The sequence below is a fragment of the Anopheles coluzzii genome, chromosome X (assembly GCF_943734685.1).
Source record: "Anopheles coluzzii chromosome X, AcolN3, whole genome shotgun sequence".
Taxonomy (NCBI): domain Eukaryota; kingdom Metazoa; phylum Arthropoda; class Insecta; order Diptera; family Culicidae; genus Anopheles; species Anopheles coluzzii.
The window spans coordinates 13,390,353-13,410,305 of NC_064669.1; the positions used below are offsets into that span (position 1 = coordinate 13,390,353).

At 44.3% G+C, this 19,953-nt stretch overlaps 3 protein-coding genes across 5 annotated transcripts; 2 read left to right on the plus strand and 1 right to left on the minus strand.

The window, feature by feature from the left end:
* Positions 1-42: 42 nt before the first annotated feature.
* LOC120957086 (uncharacterized) lies at positions 43-7,262 on the plus strand. The gene is made up of 3 exons (XM_049608089.1): positions 43-1,673; positions 1,759-4,807; positions 5,805-7,262. Exons 2-3 carry the CDS (start codon positions 4,129-4,131, stop codon positions 6,254-6,256), a joined length of 1,131 nt encoding a protein of 376 aa, XP_049464046.1. The 5' UTR covers positions 43-1,673; positions 1,759-4,128; the 3' UTR covers positions 6,257-7,262.
* A 2,242-nt stretch (positions 7,263-9,504) lies between these two features.
* Positions 9,505-14,781, minus strand: LOC120950700 (histidine--tRNA ligase, cytoplasmic). Of its 3 annotated transcripts, none has more exons than XM_040368957.2 (4): positions 14,715-14,781; positions 13,542-13,848; positions 12,109-13,407; positions 9,505-10,068 (listed from the first exon to the last, which is right to left on the minus strand). In XM_040368957.2, exons 2-4 carry the CDS (start codon positions 13,677-13,679, stop codon positions 9,859-9,861), a joined length of 1,647 nt encoding a protein of 548 aa, XP_040224891.1. In that variant the 5' UTR covers positions 13,680-13,848; positions 14,715-14,781; the 3' UTR covers positions 9,505-9,858. The 3 variants fall into 3 exon arrangements, with proteins under 3 accessions (XP_040224891.1, XP_040224899.1, XP_040224907.1); XM_040368965.2 differs by having other exon boundaries at positions 14,711-14,780; XM_040368973.2 differs by lacking the exon at positions 13,542-13,848 and having other exon boundaries at positions 14,255-14,749.
* Positions 14,782-14,858: 77 nt separating this feature from the next.
* On the plus strand, positions 14,859-18,326 carry LOC120959337 (uncharacterized). Its single transcript, XM_049608087.1, has 4 exons — positions 14,859-15,417; positions 16,130-16,607; positions 16,671-16,978; positions 17,056-18,326. The coding sequence occupies exons 1-4, from the start codon at positions 15,276-15,278 to the stop codon at positions 18,234-18,236; spliced, it is 2,109 nt and encodes a 702-aa protein (XP_049464044.1). The 5' UTR covers positions 14,859-15,275; the 3' UTR covers positions 18,237-18,326.
* The last annotated feature ends 1,627 nt before the right edge of the window (positions 18,327-19,953 follow it).

The following is a 19,953-nucleotide window of genomic DNA, read 5'->3' on the forward strand; positions in this document are numbered from 1 at the left end:
AGCCTAGACCATCCGGCAGAGCATCCAAAATCACGCCAAATGTTTGAACACTTGGGTAAACTAAAGGACAGTTCGACATCAATATAGCAATCATTGAACAGTTGAGTTATACTAAGCAACGGATCGTTAACACAGACGAGAGCGGTGGTCAATGGCTAAAATTTGTGAGGGTCTTAAACTCTGTTCCGTAAAAATTTTACGAGGACAACTAGTAAGGAGCATGAATGAGTCCAGTCAACAATTTAAACACGAATAACCCACGATTCACCAAAGTATCAAGCCCTAACAGTCAACAGCGCGAGCTGTACGATGGAAGCTCAGATCGATGTCTCCAAGGCAGCCTACAAATGGCAACTCTAGTACATTTGTTTCAATAATTGTTTCTATCCTATCGATTGTAGTAATGTGAATCGGGGTCCAAGCAACAGACGCTTACTCAATGATCGGACGGACTAAACAACAATACAACGCTTTTAGACACAAAGGATCATGAAGCCTACGGCTAGATCTAAGTATAAAGCCTATGGTGCTGTTTGCTCTGGTAATAATAGCGTCAAAATGTTGATCTAGGCTTACATTACAGTCCAATAGAATACCTTAATCCACTCAGAACGAGGAAGTGTGACGACAATAAGTTTGTAATTGTGTTTTAAAGAGTGCTTACTGCGAGAGAAGGATATAACAGTACTGTCGTTGGCAGATAACATACAGTAGGTGACCGCTAACTGGATGTGTTTTAACTGGAGTGCTTTTTAACTGGAGGTTCGCTAACTGGAGTGATTCTCAGTTAACGAACACTTAAACGTCAAAACATGAAACATCCGGAATCTCATGAAGAGAAATTTGTCACAAATGTGCATTTTTCAAACAAATTTAGGGTCTCTTGCCTACGTTTGCTATTAGTTTATGTTATTACACGAATTATACTTTATATCAATATAACTGAAAAAAAAGTTTGGTATGTTTATTCCAGTCAACACCGATCAAAACAATCAATCCATAGAAACGTCACTCCAGTTAGCGAACATTGTTCGTTAATTGGAGCTTGTTTACCTCTCAGTTAGCGGTCACCTACTGTATTCGCAAAACAACAAGATTGGAACAGGGAGACAGAGTACTGCACTATTTAAACAGTCACTACTATTTCTAATCGCAGAGTACATTTTTAAATCGTCAGCATATAATAACGTTGAAGATTTCGGTATTGCCAAAACTACGTAGTTGACAAAGATGTTAAACAGTAACGGACCCAGTACGCTTCCTTGAGGGACACCTGCAACATTGGAATAATCTTGCAAGATGCTATCTCCTATCCTGACGATCAAGGTACGATGGCAGGTACAATTTCAAAAAGCTTGCTGTCTGCGCAAAGCATACAGCAGGAAAATACCCCGAACGAAGTGACTTGTTGTACAAATAAGTAAGAGGTGGAGCCAGGGATCTGATGCACTTAGTTAGCTACAACAATACCTGGTATGCTGTCCGGACCACACGCCGTAGACGGCTTCAGTCCCGAGGCAGCTAGAAGAACATCTTCAAGTAGGACGGCAGAGGAACGTCGACGCAGTCTGCCGAAGTCGCGCGTATTTAAATGTTTCCCGCTGAACTGCTGACCAGTGACCGGTCGGTGACACTGCCGCTGCGACACTGTCTACTGTGTGCTGCCCAGATTGGTAAGAGATCTTCGACAGTTTCTGCAAAAACTCGTATCGAATGCAATTTTTTTTGTATTTTTTTCCATCTCTTGTATTTTTTTAGGTCGTCAACACGGAACGCGCCCCGGGGAAGCTGTCGCTGTTCCGCGTCTGCCGGAAGTAATCAGCTTTTGGGGCGTAAGTATAGCTGAGCAGGGCCACGATCAACGTCTTGCACTGAATTGAGCGTGTCGCAACGCGTAAAGCGCGGCAACGGCCACGCATTGACCATTCGCTGCGCATTCGTGTTTTGCGTGTCCACCAAAGGTGTGTGTTTGGGGATCGGATTTTTCCGTTTCTCGCAAACAGCAGCCGGTGTCTTTCTTCCACTCACACACACACACACGTCGTATTTGGGATGAATGGGTGGAATGAGGAAGCGAAAATAAATACTGCTCGATCATGTTCTTCCGGCGCGCGGCCGCAAAAGAAGAGCCGAAGTGCGCTCATGCGTGCCGTGGTCTTGAAAAATGCGGCTTTGCGGCGGTACACGGTGGTGACAATTCAACGCGGGCCAGAGATTCATGAATGTTACCTCCTAGCATCCCCCTCTTTTTTTCTTGCCGTTTTGGAGCAGAACAGTGATGTCAAACTCGCTTTGGGTCACTGGCCGGTATGCAGTTAAAAATATTCCCACGGGCCGCAGTTCACCGGAAACGGGGAGGTTGCGCTGATTTCATATTCCAGTTTTAAATCCGTATTAAAATCTAACTTTTTCTTACGAAAAAGTAAAACAAAAATAGGCAGATAGAATTGGTAGGTTGTGGAGGTTTCTTTTACTTTTTTTAAAGATTCTAATCAAGGAAAGGCGTAAAGGGCATATGCATAATTTTGCCACTGTTTTGGAAGCATTTTTAAATAATAATAAATTTTAGTTGTTGTTCAATTGTTAATTTTTCCTTAGCCGTTGCTTTCCATCGGTGAAAATCATTAAAGACATATCCTTGGACCTAGAATCATATCTACATATTTTGATAGGCTTCAACGAATCAATTCATGGCAAATAATATCTCATAAATCTTTGATTATGTTTAAATAACGAACAGGAAAATAACACTTTACTACGCCAACCAGTTCATAATATTTACTTACAGGGTTTTCCAGGAGTTATCATAGCTGTGGGACACTTTATTGAATCTTTCTTAGGTGAAATGAACTTAATGTAATGGGAATTAGACTCTATAGCACCCTTGTTGTACGAAAGCAATAGGAATTTCCAAGGGGCCTGTCCAAAAAGGGTTCCTTGGAGTCTAATTTCCAACATATGGAGTTCACTTCTAATAAGAAAGAGTCAAGGAAGTGTCCGACAACTAAGAGAACCCCTGGAAACCTCTGTACATCTTCAGTGGTAGTCGTCCTAAATCAAAAAATTTATGGATAAACCACATATGTGATAAACCTTTAAGCCTTCCTGAGCAGTTTTTCAAACGCTTCGGTTGAGCGAGAGCGAGAAAAAAACAGGCCAGTATCTCATACAGGGTTTCCCACGATATATTGGTTGGTTCCCATCAATTTTTGGTGGATTCCCATATTTTTTTGGTGCGTTCCCACGATTTTTTGGTCGTTTCCCAGAATTTTTTGGTCTAATTGTATTGATATCCAATCGGAAAATACCAATAAATTATAGGATCGAACCAAAAATCTATGGGATACAACCAAAAAATCGTGGGAACGCACCAAAAAATCATGGGAACTGACCAATAAATCGTGGGAAACCCTGTAACACGAATTTCAAATGCAACCTTATGGCAGCGCCAATGACTAATAACGATAACTCACTACATCGGTAAATATTAGATAACTGTATGAGGTCATTCTGTTAACGAAAAGAAACTTTTTTCTATGGGAACGCTCTGCGGTTGCCATACCAAATAAGCCACTATGAGTAAATTAGTTGAACTAATAAGACTCAATGTTGAAACCTTCATCCAAAGCGAAACAAAATTAGCACAACATAATTCCTTTTTTTATGATCTAAAAACTATTCCTGCTAAGCAATACGGCTAAGCAATAAAAAAAACTATTCCTGCTTCATGCCGAAATAACTGCCGAACTTCATCGTGGGCCGAATTAAAAGCCTTCGCGGGCCGTATGTTTGACATGTCTGGAGTAGAATCTCGAACACAGAACGGGACACGAAAGTTGAACTTTGCGATTTTTGGAGCCGAGCCGGCGGGCGTTAGCACAAAGGGGGAAGACGCTTTTTGTCGCCGAACGAAAGAGTGGGGTGGTGGAACGAATAGTCAATGGATGGCGTTGCGAAGATTGCCACTACCCTGGCCCTGGCCCTGGTGAACCAGCAGCGGGACGCCCAGTGGCCGGTGGTTCTATTTAAGCCTACCGGCCGACGCTCGCCACGGTCAGTGTGCGCACGAGTGTCTTCCCGCGTGGTGTGGTGTGCAGTTGTTTGTGAACCAAAAACGAAAAAAAAAGAATGTTGCTAAACAATCGGTGCAAGTGTCCGTGCTCGGTGGCCCTGCTGGTCCTGGGTTTGGTGTGCAGGCTGGCAATCGCGTACGCCTACCCGTACGCGGACGATTTCCCGTACCAGGTGCACGGTCGGCCCATCGCCACCGTGTCGGGCGGCTCTAGTTCGGCCGGCGTGAAGAAGCTCGTCGCCGGCAGCTCGCAGGATGCGCGCGGCGAGGGTGGCAGCGATGCGCGCGACCACCGGAAGGAGCACGCGTTCGACGAGGCGGGCAGCATCGGGTCGGCCTCGGACGCGGTCCGCTACCATCAACTCGACAATCAACTGGACGGGCACCGGGTGGTGGACGCTAGCAAGGGCAGCACGGTCGACAAGGTGAAGCATCTGGCGGGCGAGAACTTCGAGGCGGACAAGTCGCACAACCGGAAGCACATCAAGTCCGGCTTCAGCAACTCGTACCACAAGGACGAGAGCGGCAGCAAGAGTTCGTACTACGAGGACTCGGACGACCACGGTGGCAAGCAGGTGTACGACAACCGGCACAACCTGCGCAACGACTACGCGGACAAGCTGTACAGCCAGGACCGGCGCAACGACTACCTGCGCGACCATTACGATGATCGGGCGTCGGGCAGCGAGCTGCTCGGTGGCCACCAGTACCGGCGGGTCGGGGCGCTCGACCGTGGTAAGTGGTTTGCTTGAACAGGCCAGTCTGTGGGACATGGGAAGGACTTTGATTTCGCAAAAGAGATAGCATGAGTTTTAATGATTGATTCTAGAATATTTCGGAATTCTTTTCGTTGGTTGTTGGAGTTGATTACCCTGTAGTCGCTAGGTTAATGCTACCTAATGTCCTTGTTGTGTCCATTTTTCCCATCACTAGTCGGGATGACAAGGAAGAATAAAGTTTTCTGGAATCGATTCCTAAAAGTGGGAATCCAGAATCCTCCAGAATCTGAACCGAAATAGGCTCCAGAATTTGCACCGGAATCGGAACCAGAATCGGAACCAGAATCGGCTCCGGAATTGGAGCTGGAATCGGAACCAGAATCGGCTTCGGAATTGGAACCGAAATCGAAACCAGAATCGGCTCCGGAATCGGAACCGGAATCGGATCCAGAATATGAACCGGTTCCGGAATTGAATTTGGCTCCGGAATCGGAATTGGCTTCGAAATTAGAATCGGCTTCGAAATCGGAGTCGGTTCCGGCATCTCCATAAAGAATAGATGTTTAGGTCCAATGCTACTACGTATTGATTGCATCGAAGAATCCAAATATACTGGTAAACGATCGATTCTCATGGAGATTCCCAGACTGACTTCGCTTCTGAAACTTTATATATCAATTGATCAACTGCTACTGATTCTCGTTGCGGAATTTCCAATTTCAATTCTGGAGTCAATTCTGATTTTTTTGGAGCAAGTTGCGATTCCCAGGTCGATATCGATTCTGGAGCCGATTCCGATTCTGGAATTGATTTCGGAGCCAACTCTGTAACGAAATCGGAATCGGCTCCGGAATCGGAACGATTCCAACATCAGAATAGACTCCGGAATTAATTCCGAACAAAGAATCGGAATCGGATAGGTCCGATTCCGAGCTCCCACCAGTAATTCCAACACCTATTAAGAATAATAACAAAATGTTCTCTTTCCCTTAAAAAACAAACCAATCCTCCAGGCAACGCATACGGACATCGGGACGGCTATGCTCACAACGACCACAGCGACCAGCACTACGGCACGCAGTCGTACGGTGGGTACGATCATTATCAGCCGGCCGCCAACTACCACTACGACGATCTGTACCGGCGCCGCTCGTACTACGATCCGCGGCCCGCCTTCGCCACCGCTCCCCTAGCACCCGCCCCCATTACGATCTACGAGGATCCCCGCGACTACGCCCCGTACCCGGCGGCACTGGCCTCGCCCTATCCGGCGCGCGAAATCAGGGACGGATCGGCCGTGCTGAGCCGGGACGAGAGCAGCTACCACCATCACCACCATCGCCTGCACCAGGACCCGGCCGCTGCCGGCGGTGGTTCGTTCGGGCAGCGGCGCCGACTCATCTACCGGCCGAGTCCGGTGGCCGCAGCCGCACCGTTGCTGAACGGCGGTTACGGCCGCTACTGAACAACTTTGCCCAGCGGGGGCAGTCCCATTTTTTTTAGGTTTAGCAAGCGTCGAGCGACTTTGTGAGTATTGGAACACACGTAAGATTTCAAACCATTTCCAACCTGTGTCGCGACGGTAAAGTATTGATTTTAGCTGTGTAATATTTCGCCTGTAGGTCGAATTCGATTCGATTGCCAGGACGCTGGCCATAGTTGGCGTTCTGACACGAAATAAAACAATAAAAAGATGCTTTGGCGATACATCGCAGAAGCTTCATCGAAACTATCTATCGAATCGTTTTCATTGACCGGGTTGAACGATATAGAATTGTAAAATTATTTGTTTAAGTATCCACAATGGAAGTGCTTTTATCACGACTGAATGTACAATTTCTGGATTAAACATTATACGCAACTAAATACATATTTAAAATCTAATAGTTGTGTGCATTTTTGCTAAATAAATAGTGCACAGCTTGCAACTTTCTCGCAGCAGAATAGCAAACGTTAATGTGTCTCAACCTGAGTTTCAATAAAAAAGAAAGGATTCGCGTGTGACGGAACACGCATGGAAATGTGTATGTTAATCTATATAAGGAGCAGAAAATGTATAGCCTTACCCATGAATTCGTCTTCGTGTTTCAATCGATACGGAGTTCGATGCGTTCTTGACATCGCGGGAATTCTCGTAGGAATTGAATTCAGCAAACGAGCCTAGTGGTTGTAGGGCACTAAAATTCGTTCGATACGATGAATTAGAAGTAATTAAGTTATTGATTTGATTTTCAAACCTTCTACAAAAATTATTTAAAAGTAATATGATGCCGTTCGGTCGAACATTCCATTATTTTGTGAAACGTGTCAACATCGTTCCGGAAGCGATCAAATTGCATAAAGAGACTTATATTCTATGTACAGTCTGTCCCAAAAAGTATGCGTCGAGCTGAATATTTTACAGGAAAAGGCGAACTATGGCCGCAATAGGCATGGGGTGGTAAAAGTAATGATGAGGTTTGATAAAGAAAATAAGCATTAAAATAGTGCAATAACAACTAAATTAAAAAAAAAAAACAAAAAAAGTCGTTTGATTGGCCCGCAAAAAGTATGCGGCGTAACATGCGCAAGAAAACAAAGGTTATTGCAATCAAAAAATGTCTTGTTCTTGATTCTTCTTGCATTTTTAACTATTAGTGACTACTTGACCAACACGATAACTCATTTGAACCTTAAAACGGGCGTATTGCATTTCTGGGCCACGTGGCCAAATTCAATTGAAAAATTGCCAACGGATATCTTATTGGGAGTCTACTAAATCGTTTTCATCCCTTCGGTTTCAGCTGGTTTGGTGTTTTGGGCAAATGACATTGCTCTCGCTCGACTGACCTTGAAACATGTGGTACCTTTTAAGTACAATTTTTCAGCACTGGGACTCAAAGAACTTAAAAACTGCCAGAATATATTTCCCCATCTAGTTTTCTATCAATTTGAATCATTTTTCTTGCTCACTTTTCCTCACCGGGCCCTTGTATCATGACACCATGGTGCTAACGTTACACGAGATTTTGCTGCTGCATCTTAGTCGACTGTTCTCGCCTATACTAGACGGCGGCCGCATGATCTCGATGAGTTACGCCAAACGCTGATCAAATGAAGAACATGTTTTGTAACCTTCAAAAATGGGTAGAATAAGTTATGCAAATGATTAAGATATGATTTTCGCCATCATGCTCGCTTACTGTAAGTCCTCTATGTCCACGGAAAATAGGCATGTTCATATAGTGGTTATAGTCATGGAATGAGTAAAAATAGTTCATACGGAAAATCTTTTGAGGATATGTTTGAAAATGCAAAGAAAATAATTGCATGTTGATCATTTACGAAACATTTGCTCAACATTTGCATACTTAGCTGATTGAGAAATCGACGTCAAATCAAACACACCATTGGTTGACTATAATCGTTACTCAGTGCTACTTTCAATAAGTTTCATCAAACACAATCATACCAAAAGGCATTGAATTTGAGTTAAAATAATCGATTGCTCGACAATTACGTACCAGAGTGGCTCACTTTAACTTTTAAACCTTTTGTAAAATATCAGAGATTAAAGAAAAATATATTGAAAAATATCAGATCATATCGTATTATCATAAATAACTTTACATTTACCCTATAACAGTGCTTTCCAACCTTTTTAGGATTACGGACCACTTGTGTTTGAAAATACATTTGCCGCGGCCCACATGTATGAAACGGTAACATATTTTTAGTAGACTAAATTCAAAGCTTTTCGAACAAAAATATGTTTTAAATTATTCTAACCATACTCGTTGAAAATTTAATCCTGATTGTGGGAATTGTAATAAGCTTTTTCGCGGTTACTTGGTTTGTGCTTCATAAATTTGTTTGTGCTTGTATAAATGATTGTTTCGATATATTAAACGTATTTCAATAGAAACATTCCAAAATATGCATTTACTTTCCCGGCAATTCGAATGCATTAACCGTTGTCTCAATTACCAAATTTACGCCCTGAACTCTACGGCTGGTATACCCAGGTATTTAATACATTTTGTAAGGGAAGTTATACTTTTTCATACTGAAAATGTAATAACTATTGTTGTATTGAAAATTAAAATTTATAACTTGGTACAAAGGTACGGACATTAGTCTTATTTATTTTAGCGAAGAAAGAGGAATTGTAAGTCTCCTTCCCTATTTTTTTTTTTTTATTTTTAAGGTTGACAGCTCTTAGAAGTTTTTATTACTATTTTATCTAAAATACATTGAAAGTGCCATGAATCCATGAATGACATAACTATTAATGCATTTAATATGGTGCAGTATTGAAAGCTGCCTTTGAACAAAACGGTGTTATATATAAAAAAAATTAAAAATAAACCTTCATCTTAAAACAAAATCTGAAATTTAGAAAATTAATACCACCAAAAGATATTAAAGCTTTAAAATCAAAAAGTTTCACAACCCATACTAAACGTATGGGATACCCGGATATGCCAGGTCGTAAAGATAAGGGGTATGAAAAGAAAGATTTAAAACTAAAATTTTCGAAAAGTAACTTCATCGTGTGCCCTTTATAAGAATTAAATTCCCTGCCTCGAGTTGAATGCCAAATTTCTCGACTCGAATTGAGTATGAGAATAGAACAAGCCTGATTGTGTATGTGCGTGTTTTTTTTGTTTCTCAACTCGACGGCAAAACTCACCAATCAGCAGCTCAACGAACGCGCAACACACAACCATCATATCTAGGTGTAACTAATTTATTTTTCATGTTCAATTAGTGCACCTTGCCCGGGGCACGTGCACATGAAAAGCACAAATGCGTAGCGCGTAAACCACAAACAAACATAATAATGATTCGAATGAGAGATGGAAAGTATCAAACATAAAAACGTTGTCTTTTGCACAACAAGCGCGCGCGTTTGTGGTTTTTAAGAAACAAATGATACGTTATGCGCACCTCTTAAAGTTTGCGTGTGCTGTTAAGTTCTTCTCTCTTTTGACCTGGCCTAATTGCAAAACACAATTGATGGATGATTGGTTGGGATGGGTTGGTAGACCGAAACAAAAAAGCGCGGACAATCGTTGCCTTCGCACGTTAGGCGGCGGATAATAGCCGACGGCGCAGCTCCTCGATGAACGTGTCCAGGGCGACCTCTTCCTCCTTGCGGGTAGCAATCTCGCGCAGCTTGACGACACCGCGCGACAGCTCGCCATCGCCGAGTATGACCGCGTACGGGATCTGGTACTCCTCGCAGTGCTGCAGCTGGGCCAGCAGCTTCGGGTTGAGCTTGTACGAGTGTTCCGCCTGTGTTGAGAGAGGAGGAAATGATGTAGTAGATGAAGTAGATGATGTAGGCACATCATAGTAGTTTTTGGTAAACGTTCATTGTAGTTAGTCCTGTTTCGCATACAGTAGAGTCAAGTGGGTAATTTAGTGTCTGATTATTTTCCCTATAAAAATGCTGTGGTATAACTCCCCTCAACAGGCAATGGGCCCAGAAGTACTGACGAACAAAGTTGTGTGATATAAAAAGAAATTCTCGACAAATTTAATCTTGAAGAAACTCTCAAGGAAAATGAAGCATTTGCAGGCAAAGGACTGCCGGGAAAAATTCTAAACCAGCAAGTCCTTGACGCTGCATGGACTGCGAATGATGAACGAACTAGGGCATTGATCGGTCTGTGGTTGGACGACAGCCAACTCATCCAAGTCGTGCAAACGAGTTTAGCGAAATACATATGAGATGTGCTGAGGAACTATGCCACCTTCGACTCCCATTGATTGCGCTGGGAGAAGAAATGAAAGATCCGTCCTTTGTCGCGCTAATGTTATCAAGTTTGCCAAAAATCCTATGATGTTTTGATCATGGCTTTAGAAAGCAGGGCTGATGAGGATCTATCGGCGGATTATGTTAAAGGCAAACTGTTGGATGTAGGAAGACGTCGAACTGATGGTGCAGACGAAGATAAAGCATTACTATTGGGAGGAATAAAATACAACACGACATTTAGGAACGCCAAGAAACTAACAACCAACAAGGAAAAACAGTGCCATTGATCCAAGAAGAATGGGCACATAAGGTAAGAGTGTAGAAAAGTGGGCTGAAGGCAAGAGAAGTAAGCAGGATGGTGGTTCCATGGTGTTTCGATTCTCCCAGGCAACTTCTCTTACGACGAACAATACGTCTATTTTGAAGATTAGTAGTCAGCATTAGCAAACGAAGATTCCACCAAGTCAACCGGTGTCGGAAGCTGGCGGATTTCAGCTGGCGAACTATCAAATGAACGTTAGGCGTTATTGAAATGAGCGAAGTCTACGTAGGTCCAAGCGAACTATGAAAGGTATCGCACCTGTTCCCGATTCAGGGAAGAAACTTATGTGGTGGGATCTGCTGAACGAAATGAAGAACCCAGGAATTTTAAAGAAGTTCTCGTCTGTGAAGCACGTGAAAAATGGGTATCGACAATTAAAAGTGTGATAACATCATATGATTTGAAACGGAACTTTGGATGTGGTGTTACCAGCAAGAAGATATGTTACTGCCATACTAACGAAATAACTGGCAAAGCAAAAAAAAAAAAAATACTGAAATGCTAGAACTTCATGATACAAGTTGAGGAGGCGTGTTGAGAAAGCAACATGTGTGCAATGAAGATGATGAAGTAGCTGATGTATGAACCAGTAATGGGTAAAGTTGATACCGAAATTATCGGAGTAGGATCGGAGTCGACTCCAGATTTTTGCCGACTCCGACAGGTAGGTCCGCTCTGCCTTATCCGGAGTCGTCCGGAATTACCCGAAGTCATCCAGAATCGTCCGGAGTCGTCCAGAGTTATTGGGAGTCGGAGTCATCCGAAGTCATCCGGAGTCGTTGAAAGTCGTCCGGAGTCGTTGGAAGTCCTTCGAGTCATCCGGAGTAGTCCAAATTCGTTCGGAGTCTTTGGAGTCGTCCGGAGTCGTTCGTAGTTGCTCGGAGTCGTCCGGAGTCGTTGGGAGTCGGAGTCATCCCGAGTCGTCCGGAGTCGGAATCGTTCGGATTTCGGAAGACTCTGACTGCAAACGACTCCAAAGACTCCAAAGACTCCAAACGACTCCGGACGACTCGGGATGACTCTGACTTCGGGTGGATCTAGTGGTTCCTATTTTGCCGGAGTCGTAATCGGACTAACAATACCCAGATTTTGATCGGAGTTGTAAGTGCACTCCAAAGAGCACATCATAATAGTCTTTGGAAAATGTTCATTATAGTTAGTCCTGTTTCAAATACACTAGAGTCACGTTAGTGACAAATAACCAGAAGCTAAATTACTGTGTTACAAACTCCGCTCCACAGAATGGACCTACCTTGAGGCCGGCCGACCACAGCTTGTTGAGTATTTCGAGCCGCTTCAGGTGCAGACCCTTGTGGGCGGACGCGACGTACACCTCCGTCTCGTTGGTGCGCGTTTTGCCGCCGGCCCGCGCCTCCAGGATGGAAAACAGCCGCTCCACCCCGATCGACACGCCGACGCACGGCACCTGCTTGCGCTTTGGGTTGAACATGCCGACCAGATTATCGTACCGGCCGCCGCCCGCCACCGACCCGACCGTAATCTCCTCGTCCGCGCTGCTGCCGCCTCCTGCGCCACCGCCCCCGAGCAGGACCGCCTCGTATATCACGCCGGTGTAGTAGTCCAGCCCGCGGGCCAGGCTCAGATCGAACGACACCCGGTCCGCCACCTGGAATATCTCGCAGTACTGCAGCAGCAGCCGCATGTCCTCCAACCCCTCCATCGCCACCTTGATGCCGCGCAGCGTCTCGTCCGCCGCCAGCCGCTCGATCAGTTCGGTGCCGCCGTGCAGCGTCACGAACTGCCCGATCCGCCCGACCGCCTCCTCCGACAGCCCCTTCTCCTCCACCATCTCGCGCCGCACCTCCTCCCAGGGCGTCTTGTCCAGCTTGTCGACCGAGGAGCAGGCGGTGCGGAACTTGTCCGCCGGCACGCCGCACGCCTCGAAGATGCCGTCGAGCAGCTTGCGGTGGTTCAGCTTCACCACAAAGTCGCCCACCCCCACCTCGGCGAGGATTTCGCACACCACCTTCACGCACTCCGCGTCCGGCAGCATCGGGTCGTACGTGCCGGCAATGTCGAAGTCGCACTGGTAGAACTCCCGGTACCGGCCGCGCGTTATCTGCGGATTGTCCCGCCGGTACACCTTCGCGATGTGGTACCGCTTGATGTTGAACACGTTGCCCATGCCGACGTAGCGCGCGAACGGCACGGTCAGGTCGTACCGGAGCGCCAGTATCTCGCCGCCCTGGTCCTTCAGGTCGTAGATCAGCTTCGAGTCCTCGCCGTACTTCCCGGTCAGCACCTCCTTCAGCTCGAACACGGGCGTGTCGATCGTTTCCGCGCCGTGCCGGCGGAACACGCGCACCACCTGGTCGAGCACGCGCTGCCGCAGCGCCATCGCTTCCGGACCGTAGTCGCGCGTGCCCTTCGGCGTTTTCAGCGACAGGTTGCGGTTGCCGGGTTCACTGGCCGCCGCTGGTTTGCCCGGCGCTGGTGTTGCTGCTGCTGTCTCGCCGCTGCCATCGTCGTCGACGGTGAGCTGCTTGAGCTGTTCCTTCAGCGCCAGCAGCTTCTGGACCTCCTCGTTGATCTGCGTATGATGCGAAAAAACAGACGAAATAGTCATTAGTTTCCAATTCATAGGCGAGAAGCGAAGCAATAAAAATCCCTTCAATCCCTTCAATTGATTCGAGGGGGTTTCCCCCCATTTCTCTATCGCCTGACCTGAGCGAGCCGTTGCCGGACGTCCTCCTCGCCCGCCCGTATTGCCTGCATCGTGCTGGCCACCACCGCACCCCGACTGGCGGAGGAAAACCGGCGCAGCGAGCAGCCGGCTCCGAGCAGCAATTGTCTCGCCAGCATTGTGCAATGCCCTTCCCGCCCCACTCCCAAGAACCCTTTGCTTTGTAACGCGGGCGGGAGTGCACTTTCGAGCCACACTTTTCTGCTGATTTTCCTTTCACTTTCGTTTCGTCACTCGCGTTCGTGCTGCTGCTGACGCAATTGTACTCTCTTTCTCTCGCGCTCGCACCTAGCGTGAATGGTAAGATGGAATGGAATTGAGTTTTTGCTGGCCTTCTTTCCAACAATTGGAACTGCTTTCCCCATTTGTGATTTGCTTGTGGTGGGTGGTTTATTCGGCGAGCGGGGATGGTAGTAGTGGCTTGATTGCAGACCGCATAATTTGCTGCGGATTTCCGCGGTGAAACTCGATCGCGTTGCGGTACTGTTCGATTTTTGCACTCTCAGCAGAAAAAAAATTAATTGTTGGAAGAGGAAAAAGAAACTGTACACATGAAAATTGGCCCCCAGAAAAGTATTAAAATTTGGGGTTAAAATGTACCAAATTGTGGCTCCCCTCCCACCCCACCCCCACGTGCTTCATGCCTTCTTAGTCGCCTGTGGACCCCTGGGGTGTCCGGCTGGTCGCAATTTACCTTCGCCTTATCCTTCGTGGCGGCCGACTTCAGCTTCCGCACCACGTCTCCCTGGGCGGTGATGGCAGCCTCGAGCGTATCCTTTGCCGTCATCGCTGCTGCACACTTTCTACCTTGTCGACCACGCGCGTAGCCACACGGGGGAAACCAAAACTACCGAAATGTGGCACCGATGGGAAATGGGAAAGAAGTGCGACCCTGGGGCAAGGGCACAGAGACCGCGCAACACGACCCGGCACCGGACTGTGTGTGAGTGAGAGTGTGCGTGTGCGTGTGGAAGGAAAGCGCGTTGTGTGCGGACGTACTACCGCTGCTGCCGACGCTGATGGCTGTACTGCACTCGCCGAACTGTCCCTTCCGCCTTTCTACCAACCCGCTTCCCCGCTTGCCTGACCAAACCACCTCGTGCACACCCCTGCCACAAAACGGGGGAAAGCGTATTTACACGTTGCAGACCTACACGAGCGGTATCCCCGACGAGCGGCCAGCAAAACAGACCCGCAGCCCCGGCTGACAGTTGCACACCGTGCAATTTTTGACGTTTCGCCCTGGCGCAGGCTGTCAGCGTTGCGATTAAGCACACTTCTACACCAAGCGAGAACGTTTGCGGCGCAACAATTACAAAAACTCTAGAACAATGTAGGAATTATCCCGAGCCGCAGAGCTGAGCGACTTCTGAAGGAAATGAGGGAAAGAGATAGCACATGAGCCTGCTTCGAATGTCATTTTGGCAGACAACAGGCCGAGACGTATGAAGCGCCTGGATGCGGGGTGGAAAAATGGTTGCCAAATTCGTATGTGACGTGAGAAAAAGTAAACAAAATAGAAAAGCGCCAAAACAAACCGATTTTTATAATCACTCTTAACGCATCAGCACGCATTACTGCCAAAAACGCATTGAAAACCCTTCTTTATTTGACCAATAAAGAAATACAAACCAATTTTCTTTGCGTTGCAAGCACAATTCGTGATTTTGCGGCACAATTTTGTTTTATTTGTTTATTTTTAGGTTATTATCATCATGGATAAGGCCCAACAAGTACATACCATTCGGAAAAAATATACAACCGGCAAAGCAATATGGACGCGTTTGGAACAGGAATGGGAAGCAGAAAACAATTTAGCAACAGCTTCTATATCGACTTCAAGCCAGGAAGTTCATGGTGAGTACATTTGGTGCTATAGTTTTTAATATAGTGCAGTGAAAGTAGTGAATTGTGCAAGCTATCATACGATAGTTAATTGCACAAATGTGTAGTGTGTGGGACGGTGCAATCCACCAACCAATAGAGAAAACTACTTTTTTAGAACGATGCTCAATGCTTTCCAAGGGGAATTTAGGGGTCACGGGGACGATCGTCAGCCTGCATAACTTAACAACATGCCCGTCGTGATTTTAAGCGTCATTTGACCCCCCATCCCACGGACTCACAATCCGATTGCTTGGTAGTGAATAAGTCTCGAGAACCTGAAAAGCCCGGTATGTCCGCGTAGGACGTTTCGCCAAATAGAATAAGGAGACCTCGGAGAAAGTATGTTAATTTATTTTAGTGTAAGCTGCTGCCGTCATCAAAGAGGCACCCTATGCGTGATGATATCCTCTTGAATTAATTTAGCCTCTCAGACCCTTCCCCCACCGCTGACATAAAAGAGGCACAAACAAGTAACCAAAATGAGCATCCTCCCTGCTTTTCTCCTACTTAGTTGTTACATGACTGAAATTTAAAATTCGCCAGATAATTAGAAGGTCTGATTAGAGCCATTCAAGTAGAATTTCTTAATATAAGGGTGAATTTTCGGATATTTTTTTAAATCTTGACCTAATTAATATATCAAATTTTATTATATTTATTTTATTGCGTTTACTTTACACAGGTCAACCGGATATATCAAGCGTATGCTTTGATGAAGATCCATCAATTGAATGGTTGGAAGATGATGAGGACGTCCGTATCTACCGCCTTTGCATATCTCAACCTGATTTGTTGAATGACTCCCATGATGAGGAACAATTTGTTGAATGGTTGGAAGAAGAAGAGGACGGTCACAACTGCCACCAAATGTCGGACGAAAGCGACATTGAAGATCAGGATGAGTATAGTGAATTTGATAGAGCCCACAAGAATCAAGTATTTGTTGAAACGATGCGATTGTGGGCTCTGAAACATCAAATCACGCATGCCGCTATTAATGATTTCTTAGAAGCAATACTAAAAACAACTGATTTTTATGTTCCTAAAGATTCCAGGACATTTCTGAAGACTCCTGTAGGCGTGGGAAAAGAAATTGAAAATTTGGCTGGTGGACAAATGTGGTACAAAGGAATAGATAAATCTCTGCAAGAACAGTTTCGGTAGTAACATCAATTCAACTGTTACCTTATTTTACTAGCCATTAATGGTTTTGTTTATTTCAGCACTACTCCGCCTCCTGTAGATTCATTTGAATTGAATATTTCTATGGATGGTATTCCTCTGCATAATAGCGGATCTACCCAGTTCTGGCCCATTTTGATGCAGCTGCATGGTATTCCCGATGTTCCAATAATGACTATTGGAATATTTTGTGGAACTTCTAAACCGGATAATGCAGAGGATTATCTGCGCCGTCTGGTAACAGAAATAAATGATGTCCAGGACAACGGAGTAGTTATAAATGGAAAACGTATTTCCATCTCACTAAGAGCGATACTTGCAGACGCCCCTGCTAGAGCGTTCATCAAATGTAAGTATTCACGATTGTACGATTTCATGAAAAGGAAAGATATCTAACACATTAACATTGTATTCCATCGATTTTAGGTGTCAAAAACCACAATGGCATACAAGGATGCCATAAATGCAAAATTTTGGGTAGAAGCTACATGGGAAGGATGATCTTCGAGGGAACAGCAGAAGCACGAACGAACGAAGAATTTAGAAATGGAGATTACTCCATAGGACATCAGATACGCCCATCGCCGTTGTTAGATATTAAACACTTAAACATAGTATTAAGACTACCTACTTCGGACGATTTACATTTAGTATATTATGGAGTGTTGAGGAAATCAGTGATAGGTTTTACGACAGGATGTTTTATAAACGAGAAATGGAATTTAGATGAGCAGGATGAAATTTCAGGGCTTCTAGTTCAAATTAAATTACCAGCAGAATTTCAGAGAGCAGTAAGGTCCCTTAAATGTTTAAAATTTTGGAAGGCGTCCGAATACCGAACGTTCCTACATCACATCAGCGTTCCTCTTCTAAAAGGCAGAATAAGTGACAGGGCATATCACCATTTTAAACTGTTGGTTGTAGGTATTACAATGTTTTCCTCTAAAATTTATCAAGACTATTGGAAGTACGCAGGGTCATTATTAGATCAATTTGTTTCAGAATTTAGTTCAATTTACGACCGTAAGTTTATGACTTATAATGTTCATACTCTATTGCATGTACAAGAAGATGTAGAAAATATCGGACCCCTTCCAACAATTTCAACGTTCCCAGCCGAAAACAAATATCAGCAAATTAAAAGATTTGTCAGGACAGGGAATAATTGCTTGAGCCAAGTCGTAGGTAGGATAGGCGAACTTAGTAGAATTGAAACAAGTACACAGAAAACAAAATTAACTTATCCATATATAAAATTAAGACAGGAAGAGGCAATTTTACACGTGAGGTCAGATTTTGTTTTAAGACAGGGAAATAGAAACGCATGGTTTTTAACAAGAAATAATGAAATAGTTCGATACATCAGGGCAACCGAATTATCAGGAACGTTCGTTATTGAGGGACACCAGATTTTAAGGAAAAGGGCAGCTTTCACGTATCCATGTAGTTCAGAAGTAATATTTAATTACATAGCTAGCGTAGATGATTTATCATCTGAAATAGTTAGGATAAATGTTAGGGATGTTAAATGTAAGTTTGTAGCGATATCGTTAGATGGAGGAGTATCTTTTCATTTTAGTCCTTTAACGCACACGTTTCAAGAGTAGCGAGCTAGTTAGATAGTGCAATAGAAATAGGCAAAGAGGAGCTTTTTTCAATATTTAAAATTTTGTTTGTATTATTTTTCTTTTTCAGCTGGCTAGCAAATGCTAAGATACTTCATGCGTATCTTTAACTCCTATCCCAACCTCCTCGTGGTGCTAGCTGGATTATAATTGAAGAATGCAGATGTATTGCTTCACAATTATAAACTAATAGGGATGGAGGAACTTTTTATATGTTACTAAATTTGGTTCATAAATAAATGTATTACTTGATTTCATTGATTAATAATTGTTTACATTTTTTATATTTCTGTGAATCTTTACAAATTTACTTATAATATTCTAAGCTTCTAAAGTGAAACTATTTCCCGCAACGTTTTTGTTTCATTTCTTCCCTTCCCATGATCCATTTTACTCACTAAAATCTTCTTCACGTAGTCGTCATTCAATTGAAGAAATTTGTTTCCTCCTGCAAATTTGATTAATACGAATACATTTTCAAACGCAGCAAATGCGACTTTTTGATTGGGACGACCAATCCCTGACCAACTACATTTTGAAAGAAATTCCCTAGTAAACAATAGATCTATTATTTTGTCAAGTCTTTCTTTAACATATTTTATATGATCAATTGCATACAAAAGCGAGCATAGCATCTCAGCCATATACGTATTAACCTCTAAGTTAGCATTAAAGGCTTCTAACTCTTCTTTTGTTTCAATGGCAGTGATGGCTGTATTGCGTGAGGTTGTCCCAGCTCTCGGATTCATTGCATTAAACATAATTTTGACCTCAGCCGCAGTCTGCTTCGATAGTTTAATAAGAATGTCTACTTTTTTATCAAGTGAATTATTATGCGCGCCGGATGATGAAGATGAACCAGCTAAAGACGTCAGACTGGGCGAGGATGACGGTCCGGAAGAGGATCGCTGTCCCGGCATGGCTGACGAAGTGGGCATAGATCCTTTGAAAAGAAATGTACCGAGAACATCAGTGATGGGTGGCGGTGACGATGGGATGGTCAACAATGACGGTCCGGAAGAGGATTTCTGTCCCGGTATGGCTGACGAACCGGGCATAGATCCATCGAAAAGAAACTTACCGGAAACATCACAGATGGGTGGTGGTGACGATGAGACTGCCAAGTATGTCGAATCAAGAATAACAGCGGGGACGACCGATGGAACAGACGGTGGAGCAGATAAATCCGATGGATTGGAGGTGCTAATTTCCATCATTTCGAGAATCGGCTGTGATGCGAATGTTGCATATCGATGATCATGATAAATGTTTTCCATTTTCCTAAAAAGATAATTGTTACGTTGGCGTTTGATTAATATTAGATTCTAACATGATTGAAAGCATCTCATCAACTTACCTGAGCGTATAAGCTTCTGGACAGTCACAAAGCCGGTACGGAGTGGAGTTTTCGTAAGTATGCTGTATTGATGTATTGATAAAAAAATACCTTAACAAAATTTCCTCTATTCACAGAATTCAAATGCGGTAGAATAGAACAATGCAGAATTAACAGTCGGCACATATAGACAGGTCATGCTTGATGGGGTGAATATGACGTCACGGTGGGGCCTATGTGTGCCTACTTGTGTGAAAGAGATAAAGCACATATGCAACATACAAAAGCAAAAGTGCAAAAAGATGGGGGGTAGGACTATGTTTTTTGCACTAGAGCATTTTTTTATACCAACTGTCGTTTTTT

Bases quoted from the DNA above. Each gene is read 5' to 3' on its own strand.
- LOC120957086 (XM_049608089.1), top strand. From the start codon at position 4,129: ATGTTGCTAAACAATCGGTGCAAGTGTCCGTGCTCGGTGGCCCTGCTG. The intron at 4,808-5,804 runs GTAAGTGGTTTG...CCAATCCTCCAG, and splicing joins GGTCGGGGCGCTCGACCGTG to GCAACGCATACGGACATCGG.
- LOC120950700 (XM_040368957.2), bottom strand. From the start codon at position 13,679: ATGCTGGCGAGACAATTGCTGCTCGGAGCCGGCTGCTCGCTGCGCCGG. The intron at 13,408-13,541 runs GTCAGGCGATAG...CATCATACGCAG, and splicing joins TCCGGCAACGGCTCGCTCAG to ATCAACGAGGAGGTCCAGAA. The intron at 10,069-12,108 runs GTAGGTCCATTC...CTCTCAACACAG, and splicing joins TGTGGTCGGCCGGCCTCAAG to GCGGAACACTCGTACAAGCT.
- LOC120959337 (XM_049608087.1), top strand. From the start codon at position 15,276: ATGGATAAGGCCCAACAAGTACATACCATTCGGAAAAAATATACAACC. The intron at 15,418-16,129 runs GTGAGTACATTT...TACTTTACACAG, and splicing joins TTCAAGCCAGGAAGTTCATG to GTCAACCGGATATATCAAGC. The intron at 16,608-16,670 runs GTAGTAACATCA...TGTTTATTTCAG, and splicing joins TCTCTGCAAGAACAGTTTCG to CACTACTCCGCCTCCTGTAG.